The 11,041-nt window shown below is 42.6% G+C and overlaps 1 protein-coding gene across 3 annotated transcripts in view; it reads left to right on the top strand.

The window, feature by feature from the left end:
• The window catches only part of Pfkp (phosphofructokinase, platelet), a 65,583-nt gene that overhangs the window by 12,538 nt on the left and 42,004 nt on the right, over positions 1 to 11,041 (top strand). For all 3 annotated transcript variants that reach the window (XM_010643615.3, XM_010643614.3, XM_010643613.3), the window contains exon 2: positions 1,533 to 1,606. In XM_010643615.3, the coding sequence (XP_010641917.1) occupies positions 1,533 to 1,606 (74 nt within the window). The remainder of the gene's footprint in view (positions 1 to 1,532; positions 1,607 to 11,041) is intronic.

The following is an 11,041-nucleotide window of genomic DNA, read 5'->3' as shown; positions in this document are numbered from 1 at the left end:
AAAAAAAAAAAAAAAAAAAAAGATTGAGGGTACTAGTAATATTTTGCTTGAATGACACAGTAGAAAAATCATGCTGCTCAGCACGAGGACATACGGGGGAGAAGAAAATTATGAGAATAAAATAATTGTATTCCATTTGAAACTTTGACATTCTTGAGACGTGGCCCCCAACTGATTGGTGAGGTCACTGAAATTGTTCATGTGATAAATTAGATTTGAATATGAAATCTTAAGACTACTAAATATGTGCATGTATACTCATACACAGATCTTAGAAGTATATTAATAGGTATTTATTTCTAAGACAGATACGCCTAAGGTTTTTATCAGCAAACAGATGCTGTCATTCCTAAGTGTCACCTTCCAGAGGCTACGATCTTACTCTAGTATTGCAGACCTGACCCATCATAATTTAGGATTTCTTACCCATCTTCTGAGCCAGTTCACCATACAAATTTAGTCCCCTTGTCAATCATAACATACTCTTGGAGCGGCTTGTTTGTACATTTATTTACCCGAGTATCACAGTATCTCAACATTCTGAAACATCTCCAGTTCTGACACTTGTTTCCAAAATGTAAACACGTGTAGGGAGATTTGGAACAGTTGCTTGTCTGGAAGCAATTCGACCAAAAGCTCGGCTCTTCTGCATTCTGAAGGCACCTTCCAGGAAGAGGTCCTCGTTCCTCTCCACCTCTCTCCATGGGCTCTCTCCATGGGCTCATTAGCCAAGGCAAGGATACAGGATAGTTCAGGTTCCATGCCACAGGTTCTGCCAAAGAAGCTTTCAACTTCTAGAAGTGGGGCGTAAATGGAAAGCCAAATTGAATCTATCTGATTTAGAGATAATACATTGCATGGAGATACTCTAAATTTCTCTTAAGTGTGAAATTTCTCCTTGATTTACCTTGGTTAGGTATGATTTATAGTAGGCAGGCAGAGTTCCTTTTCTAATAAATCTGCACGGTTTTCTTGTGTCTTAAGTCCATTACCTAATTTTTTTTTTTTTAATTTTGTACCGGGGATCGAACTCAGGTCCTTGCACTTGGAAAGCATATGCCAGAAGCACTGAGCTAAGTGCCCGGCTCCATCACCTGAATTTTTTTAAACACTGATAGGTAGTGATGAAATAACCAAGTTTGATCTCTCACATCACAGACTGATTGCTCTTTTGAGACTTAGTTTCTTAGCAGTTGGGTAACTGAAAGTACCTGCACTCCGGTGTATTGCAACTGGATTTAGACACCTAAAAGTTTCTACCAAGCAGAGATAGCGATGTCCTGAATTGCAGGCGCTTTCAGCTCTTTTACAGTGACCATAACCATCCACAGATGAACCCTAACATTCAAGGAGCCTTGTTTTACCTTTGCTGTTTCTCTTACTCCTTACACTAATTAGTGTACTCACTTCTCATGTTAGGAAACAGAAGCACAGGGAAGTTATGCAGTTTGCTCACAGACTCCGTTAATTCATAGCAGAATCAGAATGAGCCCCAGGCCCTCGAGTAACAATTGTTCCTGTTCCCTTCGCAGGTATGAATGCTGCTGTCCGGGCTGTGGTGCGCATGGGAATATACACGGGGGCCAAAGTGTACTTTATCTATGAGGTCAGTGTCTGCTCCCCAGATTGTTCCTGGTCCTCCCGACCCAGAATTTCATGCCTCTCACATGCTCTGTGCCCTGCAGTTTCTGTCTCTCTTCTGCCTGACTCCCAGGGGAGGTAAGAGGGAATGCAAAATCTTCTGACACCAGCTTTCCCACCTTGATTTATGGGACCATGGATCTCAGGTACGGTATTTGTCCTGTAGAAGTAATTCAGCCCTTTCAAGTGTGGGTAGTTTGAATAAGCAGGAAGACAAATGAGGGAAAACCGCCACTTTGAGTTTTATATCACGAACGTGGAACCAAAACTATGTCCTCAGTATCTATTCATGCTTCAGCTTCAAAATGGAGAGTCTGGTCAAGCAGGGATGGAACCTTATCTTCTGTTTTTGAGGTCCTAGCAACTTAGGAGTAAGTTGTATTTGAAGGAAAGATACTATTCTACTTTGAAGCACATTTCAAGAACTGTTAGGAAAACCTTTCTGTTTAAGTTGCTGAATTCCTTTAAGATCACCATTAATATTTGAGTCTGACTCCTCCTAGTATTATCTATGTAAAAGACTGAAAAGAAATGTGTACGTTATGAAAATTGTGGCATAGTTTTGCATACTGTTCTTTTTACCTGCCATGAAGTTATAAGTATGTTCTGCTTGCTACATATATTTCAGCTAGTGCTTTGCTGTCCACATGACTTGGCCTTTCGTTGATTCCACAACTCTCCTACCATTGGACCATTTAGGCTGTTCTTCATTTTCAACTGTCCTAACACTGCAAGACCTGTATTAATATTTGAAGCTGCTCAATGCCGTCATTTACTTTCACGCCCAGATGTAGTGTTGAATGATTTAGAGGGCTGTCATTATAAGGAATGTGATTTCCGAAACTTCTTCCAAACCTCCTCCCTACGCAGCCACGCACAGAAGTGGTGACGCTGGAGCCCTGCTCAGTATGTGTGCAGCTGCACTCGCCTTACTCCTGAGAGCCACCTGGATTACCCTGTCTTTACTAAGTCACTTTTCCCTTTCATGAAATGACTGTCCATAGTCTTTGCTTGTTTGTCTGCATTGCTGTTTATCGTTTTCTGGAAAGGGGCTTTTTCTTATGTTTTACTTTGTTTTTTATACAGAATGGTTATGTGTTTCTGTTTACATTTATGTGATCTGGGCAATTTTTACATGATGAATCCACCCTAGCATTTCCAGACTATTGTTCTGTCATTTTCTGTCTGGATGGTTTTAAGGTCAAGTTGCCCTTGTGAATTTCCATTTGTGGGCTCTGGCTCAGATGGCTGCCACCCCTTGCTCATCCATGTGGAATGAGCACATTAGCCTTAGTTTGACACATGCAGCAACGCCCCCCCACCCACACGCGCGCGCACACACACCTTCGTGTTTGCCCACAGATCACCAAGTCTTTCACCTGGGCCTCTTCTCTGCAAAGCATGCATATGTACATGGAGATATTTTCCCTCCCTCTCCCTCTCCCTCTCCCTCTCCCTCTCTCTGAAGGAAAGATCTATATTCTGACTTTGGCACATTTCAAAATTAAGGAATTGAACACACCTCGTGGGCCTACACTTGAGGACATTGGGTGTTCTTTTGAGTTAAACCAGATTTGCTCTCTATATGATTGTATTAGTCAAGGTGCTCTAGAGAAACAGAACTAAAAGAATATATGTAATTATAAGAGGGGTTGGATTTTGAGGAGGAACTCTACATTCTGCTGTGAGAATAGTTACTTCCTCATAGGAGAAAGAGATTTCTAAAAGCTCTTTGGGCCAGGCATTGTAGCAGTCCCAACACTGTAATCCCAACACTTTGGGAGGCCAAAGCAGGAGGATCACAAATTCAAGCCTAGCCTGGGCAGTTTAGTGACTTAATGAGACCCTGTCTCAAAATTTTAAAAATAAATAACTTTTTAAAAAGGTATAGCTCAGTGAGAAGGCCCTGGGTTCAATCCCCATTACAAGAAAGAAAAAAGAAAGCCTTTGGGGATCAAGGCAGCCGCAGACAAGATTTTTCTGTGAAAATTAGCAAATGTTTTCAAGTTCACTGAAGACTTAAAGTTTCCAGTATGTTTCCCAAGGAAACCTTGTGATTGCCATGGCCGGCTACCGTTCCTATTGTCTCTGCTGGAGGAGCCTCAGTTGGGCAACAAGCCTCACAACAACAATGGACAGCCTTCGTGGCAACTGTGGGATGTAGGAGAGAAGGAAGTTCTTTCTGTTACTGCATAGTTAAAGAAACCAACTCGTGGTAGAAAGTTTACTTTGTCCATGTCACTACACATTATTTGCAGGGGTAGGACGGAGGGCAGCCTTCTGAATGCTAGCCTAGTCCTCCAAGAATGACTCACCCCTAAGAACATTTGCCAATATTTGGAGACATATTTTGATTATCTCATTGTTGGGGAGGGAATGGCTACTGCATCTAGTAAGATCGTGCTCTCCAACATCTTAAAATGGACAGGGAAGCCCCGCCACAATTAGCTGGCCCAAATGTCAACAGTATCAAGGTTTTGGAACCGTACATCTAACCCAGGGCCAACTCCATATTTGGTTTGAAAGTTGTTAGTAGGGAGGAGGTAAGGCTGAGGGACACTTGAGGGTTTAATCTTTGATGCAATAGTAATCAACTTTACTTTTCTTAGACTTAAGAGTTTTGCTTTTACAATTGTATTGTGCATCTTTGTTTTTTATTGGTTACTCTGTCCTGTAGATAACTGTATTCTGGTGATATTTAGATGTCTTCAGTCCTTTGTCTCCTAGACATGGCACATTTCAAAATTAAGGAATTGACACGGAACATACCTCACAGTACATTTGGATGTTCTTTTGAGTTAAACCAGATTTGCTCTCTATATGATTGTATTAGTCAAGGTGCTCCAGAGAAACAGAACTAAAAGAATAGATGTAATTACAAGAGGGGTTTATTAGATTGGCTCACTCAATTAGAGGCTGAAAAGTCCCATGGTGGCCATCTGCAGGTTAGACTGCCAGGAAAACCTCCTCAGTCCAAGAAGCTAAAAGCCTCATAAGGGGGGCGGGGATGATGCAGCCCCGTGTGAGGCTGAAGGCCTGAAAGCCTCCTGGAGAGTTACTGGTGTAAGTCTGTTCAAGGGCTTCTTCAAGAACCCGGAGTCACATGTGCATGGAAGACTGCAGCAGAAAAACGCACTCGCCATGAAGCGACTGTACAAGTTCTCCCTTCTGCTTTATGGTTCCATCTGGGCCCTCATCCTTTTGAGTGGCACCACCCACTCATGTGCCGGCCCACATGCCCGTCCTCTGAGACACCCTCACAGGCACTCCCAAAAGTGTGCTTTACCAGTGCAGTAGCCCCATCCCTCGGTCCAGTCAGGTGATCCCAGACTTGACCAGCACGGGCACGGACTGGGAAAGACAGCTCTGAAGGCCTTGGTGCCCTACCGGAAGCCTAGGTGCCTGTCCCGGTGATCCTCTCAGGGCTGCGGTCATTACTTCCTCCCTGAAAAGAAGGGCAAGAGACACTGGCTGGTGTGCACTCCTCTCCCTAACCCTTCCTCAGGGGGATGAATGTCCTGACTCTGATCAAATCCCTTTTCCTTAGGAATTTCTGCAGTTCCTCCATGTAAATATTGCCTCCCCCCAAAAAAACTATAAATAATGTTTTACAATTATTATAATTTTCATGAGAATCATCTTTTTAGTAACTTACACCTTAAATGCAGGGTATACCATGGCTAAACGTAGGATTTATGACCTTCGGAGCACAGAATGATCTGGGCTTTGATATTCTGTCTTACTGGAGGGCATTAGGAACATCCTGAAATCAACTCCTTTGAAATGGAATCATCAGTCTAGGAATAATAGGAAGCTCCACATGATATTCCTCCTCGTGCCACAAGAAAGAAAGAAATTCTACTTAAATGGTTCTGTTCTTTATATCGTTGTGGGAAGATAGTCCACAGCATCCACCTCACCTCCAGTGGGGCTCATTGAAATTAAAAATCTCACATCGGACTAACGGGACTCGGTACAAATAATAGGTTCTTTGTACAGTAGCAACAAATGCTACTTAAATTGAATCAGGTTGGGTTACCATCATCTCTCCATTAGCGATGTAAAAATCCTATCTGTAATTGTTTAAAAGTTTTTTTTTAAATTCCTAAAGCCTGCGAGTTTCTTCATAACTTGGCAACAAAGCTTTGACTGGCTTTGAGTAAGGCTATGCAGTCCTGGCCCACTCTGCCCCATGTTAGGTTCACTCCTTGCTCTACAGAAACCTGTTTGTGGTGATGGGTTTGGTGCGGTACACGCTCCTGATGACCCTCGGTCACAGATGCATCGTGTGCTGCCGTTCAAAACCCAGAACCTTCTCAGTGGTGTCCTGCCTGTGAGGTCCAGCGTCCGGGTCGGGGGTTGTGAGCCTCCGGTGAATGAGGCCTTCAGCCCTGTGTCTTCATCGGTCCAGTGAAAATCACATTTGCCCCCCTGCCTCACTGGTAGGATGCACATGGGAGACCTCTGGGCACTAACCCTGAGGAACTGCTTGACGACTTCCTGTTGGACAAGATGTGTGTGCCTTTGACTCCATTGGTTTGCGGCCAGACACAGAATTGGCATCCACAACTGAATTTATTTCCTCACAGACCTTCTGGGAATTGTGGCTGTCAGCTGTCTTCTTATGTGCTCGTCAGGTCAAGTCTACATACTGGGACTTCTTTACTTTCTTTGTTTGGTACTGGGGATTAAACCCAGGGCCTTCACATTGAGCTACATCCCCAGCCCTTTGTTACTTGTTATTTTTGAGATAGGGTCTCACTCAGTCACTCTGTTGCCCAGGCTACACTCTAACTTGCTATCCTCCTGCCTCAGCCTCCCAGAGGCATGCACCCTCACACCTGGCTGGAACGTCTTTCTTTTTTTTTCTTTTTTGGTACTCAGGATCTTGTGCTTGTGAGGCAGAACCACTGAGCTAAATCCCTGGCCCTGGAACTTCTTTCTTAACTTTAGCATAGCGGCATTTTGAACTGAATAATTCAGTGGTAGAGTCAGGGTGTCCCTGTGTACTACAGGAGGTTGAACAGCATCTCCATCTCTCACCCTCCTGTCTTGACAGTCAACTATGTTTTCAGACACTGGCATTTGTCCCTTTGGAGGGCAAAGCCACCTCATTCAGGATCACTATTCTTGACCTATTTGGACTGAAATTTAGAAGATGCTTGGCTATATTCTTTTCAAGCATCATTCAACAGTTTATCCAACATGCTTTTCCATTTAAAGACCAGTTTTTCAGGTTAACCTGGAACTTTCCAGAAGAACAAAAGAGTTACATCAGTGATAATTATTTAAATCAGTAAAAGATTTTTTTTTCTCTGGTAGAAAGTTCTGAAATGTGTATTAGTCTGAAAACACTGGTATTCCTGCTAAAAATCTGGCACTGGAATAGGCTGAGCTGTTCCATCTGAGTGCTATTTGCAGCCCTGTGAATCTGGGGCAAGCCTACGTGGGGGTGCAGAGCCTGTGGGCGCCGTTCTCAGGAGAGATGGGAAGGGCTGGCGGGTGGACCCGTTCTTCTCTACCTACGGAGCCAATTGTGGATTTTTGTTTTTTCCTCTTAACCTAGGGATTTCTTTTTAAAGCCTGCAAAAAGCTTAGCTCCTTGGAGATGGTGATGGCAAGAACAGTAAATGCTTTGTAGCAGGCCATGTCCAGGCCAGACTGCCCTGATTTTATTTAGGTGGGTCGAACCCAGAATACACAGTCATTCACCTGGCACTGCTGTTGTGGCTGCAGAAAACAGTTGTCTCATTGTATTTAGTTTAATATAAGGATTTTAAAAGAATCAGTCTTATGAAAGCCCTTCAAGTATGACCAACTTAAAAGTTGTCTTTAATAAAAAAAAGGCTTTGAGCCATTTGGTGCTGCCTGTGGACAGACGTTTGTAGATTCCATCACAGTTCAGCTATTGCTGTCTACACCCTGAAAGGGGGCTGGGAGTTATTCTGATTATTTAGCAGCAAATCTTCTTGCTATTAAAAAAAATAAATTGTAAATGTGTTGTATACATTATGACTTCTTACTGTAAGAGAATAAGGATGGTAGGGCAACATCAACTTGACCCTGTGGTGTGGCGGTACCTGCATCCCCTCTGCAGCCCCAGGCCAAGGTCTTCCCTCTCCTTGCGGCATGCAGTAGGCAAGTTTCCCTACATAGACCTAAGCTCACCCCAGACTGGCCTGCACTAAGCTTGAGTTACCCACATGGAATCTTAGCTTCTCTGGTGTGGGACCCTGAGCATTATGACTTGACTTACCGCACCAATAAAGAAGCTTTAATTTGTTGATTGGTTTCATTTTCTACCTTCCTGAAGATAGACACCCGCCTCCCATTCCTCCAGAAGAAACATTATTTTTCTCCTTGGACAGGACACACCCCTGCTCTCCAGTGTTTAAAAGTAAGAAGTACAATGCTTTGTGATGAAACGAAGTCACAAAAGCCTTTGCACCTCCACCTGTTGATGCAGAAGTGGTGTCGCTCTGCTCGCTGGCCTGAGCTCACTGCAGCTGACCTGCAGCTGGAGGAAAGTGCACCGAGGTGACGCCCGCAGATGGGCTGTCGTCTGGCTGATGTCTGTACTCTCAGAATGCTCAGTGAAGCCTGGTGAAACTGTCTGATGCCAGATCATCCACGCGGACCTCCTGAGAATGCGGCTGTCCATGTTCAGGGTTGGATTCACCCATCCCTCCATCTGGCGTCCACCTCCCACAATTTTACAAATTCCAGGCAGAGTTAATCTGCATCTCACTGAGGAACACCTCTGAAGCTTTCAACATTTAAGCTATTTGTGCATTTAAATTTCCTTCAAGTCAAAACGCCGCTACATACGCCTGGAAATAATGGTGACGTTTGAATGCAGAGTGGAATGTGTCACTGCAGTGCTTCCTGGTGGATGTTTACCACAAGTCTGGCCATATCTGGCCTTTACACTAACGTGTGTGGGACGGTAGCTGTGTAGTTATGTGACTTACATCAGTTCACCAAAGGCCAATTCAAGCGACCTCAGTCTCTCCTTCCTGCTCCTCCTTTTCATCGGAACATTGGCCAGTACCCATCTTGGGTAGTAATATATTATAGGAATGAGCATTTTCTTTTACTGAATGCTTGCTCTGTGCCAGGTCTTATGCTAAAATTCCCATGTGATCTCTGAAATAATCCCCACAGCCATCATCCACTCCAGACAGTCTTACTGACTAACATTTTCACATCGCGGAAGAACGCGGTCTCGACCCCATGCCTTTGTCACGCCCACGGAGCCTGCACTGAGAATGCTGGTGTGAGACAGCCACACGTGGAGAGCGGGCGCCTCCCTGACTGTGCGACGCACGTGACTTTGCAACTTAGCTGAGACTGGGTCAGGTTAGCTTTGGCCTAAATGACCCTTATAATGCTAGAGGGCTAAATAAATAATGGTGCATTATTGGTCTTCCAAAGCAGAAAGTATACAGTACAGTACAGTACAGTGACCTGTCCTGTTCCAACCCAGTTTATTGCTGAGCGAGTCTCACCGAGGACAAGTCCTAAGACTTCTCTCTCAGTAGAAATTTTCCATGAAGTGATTAAGTCAGCAAGCAGCACATTTTTATGGGTTGACTGGTAAGTTCTGTGGGTGAGAGCATTCTTTTAGGGCCCTAGAAGAAAGGTGAGCAGGGCCCTGTATGTGGCGGATGAACTCAGGTTCTGCATATGAATTTCCTGTGGGCAAAATAAAACCACCACTCTGAAGTTTGAAAACCACTGACATAGAAAACTTTCCACTGCTTGTTTTTCTTCAACACCTACCTTTGGACAATGGTGTTTTCTTAATGTAAGACTAAAAAACCGTGCGGAGGCTCTCAAGTTCCGTCAGTAAAATGCTTTCATTTATTACAGAATACACTAGGGAAACCTTACTTCTGGAGGAAACAACGGAAGCAGCAAAGCTCATAGCCACACCTCTAAATACAGTAATGATATCTATTGGAAACGAGTAGTAACTGTATCTAGAAAATACTTTTGAAGTGTGTGATCTTCAGTCACTTGTTTTCCTCTGGTGGTTGGAATGTTTGCCATTCATACGGTTATTGGACTGAAGAGTTCAGGAAATTGGATTGGAAAAAAGCACCATCTAGTTCAGAAGACACACAGATCCATCAAACAAGATTTCTAAAAGAAAAGCCTATTTTGCCAAAAGGCTATAATTTCCTTTTTGTTCCTTAATTTTTAAAAACACATAGGAGATCTCTTGGATGAGAAAACTACTGACAGGTGTCTAGTTCTTATTATATTTATGGCAGATTGAACAGATTCTTACAAATACTGGCCAAAACTACCTCTGTATATACCGCTGTCTCCTAAGTAATCAATGAGGAAGCTATTAATGCTTATTCTGACATTACACAAAATGATTTCAAACCAAGAGTGACAATGACTGCAGAGTCTATAGCATGTACTTAGACATGAGCAAATGACCATGTAAAAAAATTCTGCCAGATGATGAATTTGATACAGCCAGTCAGGGGCCTTTTAGGTTCAATTTATGAATCGGGGTCAATAAGATTTATTGTTTGATCAAAAGTTATGAGTTTTGAAAGGTCTTATGGTTTGTTTTTCTTATGTGACTCATAAAATTGGCTTTAGAAGCAAATACCAAAAGGAAATTTTAGGAGTGTGTTGACTATTAAAATAGCAGTAGCTTTCCTTCTATTTCAGGAGAAAAAGAAAAAAAAACTAACCTGAACCCTATACATTGTAATACATTTAAGAAAAATTAGTCTTCCTAATTTGATAATATCTTCTTACTAGTAAAAGACAGTTTAACAGTATAGCTGGCAGTTACTTTTCAGATGTTACATGGGCATAATGATTTTGCAAATTAAAGAATGAGTCATTTCCTAGCAATTTACCACTTGCATGCAATAGAGATCTTTGAATGCAATGCTAATGAAGTCACCCTTTTTTACTTTTTAATTGCTGCTTTAACTATGTATTTATACCATTCCAAATCAAATTGTTTTGGGAAAACATTTTACTTTTCAAAATACATGTTATGGTTTGTAGGAGTTTTCTGTGTTGCTACTCTAAAATCAAAGAGATTCAGAGATTTAGCTCAGTGGTTCGGTGGCCTGCCTTGGAAGCGCAAGGACCCAAGTTCAATCCCTGGTAACAAAAATATAAAATAAAATAAATAAATAAAAAGGAAGGAGAGACAATGTTTCATTAACTCAATATTTAAATTTTGAGACTAAAGGAAAAGAGAAAATTTCTGTTCCCCAAATGGTACATTAAATAGTAAAACAGCATGTGGTGGTTGACTGAGGAGCAGTTTCTGTGAGAGCAAACATCCAGGAATAATCTCAATGCTGATGGTGTTAGATGTGCACTTCTGAGTCTAATCCTAAAATACAATAATCTCAAGATG

The sequence above is a fragment of the Fukomys damarensis genome, unplaced genomic scaffold (genome assembly GCF_012274545.1).
Source record: "Fukomys damarensis isolate Sample0158 unplaced genomic scaffold, DMR_v1.0_HiC HiC_scaffold_10, whole genome shotgun sequence".
In the NCBI taxonomy this organism is placed as follows: domain Eukaryota; kingdom Metazoa; phylum Chordata; class Mammalia; order Rodentia; family Bathyergidae; genus Fukomys; species Fukomys damarensis.
The sequence above is the reverse complement of the archived record's forward strand: the minus strand, read 5'-3'. Positions and strand labels throughout refer to the sequence as shown.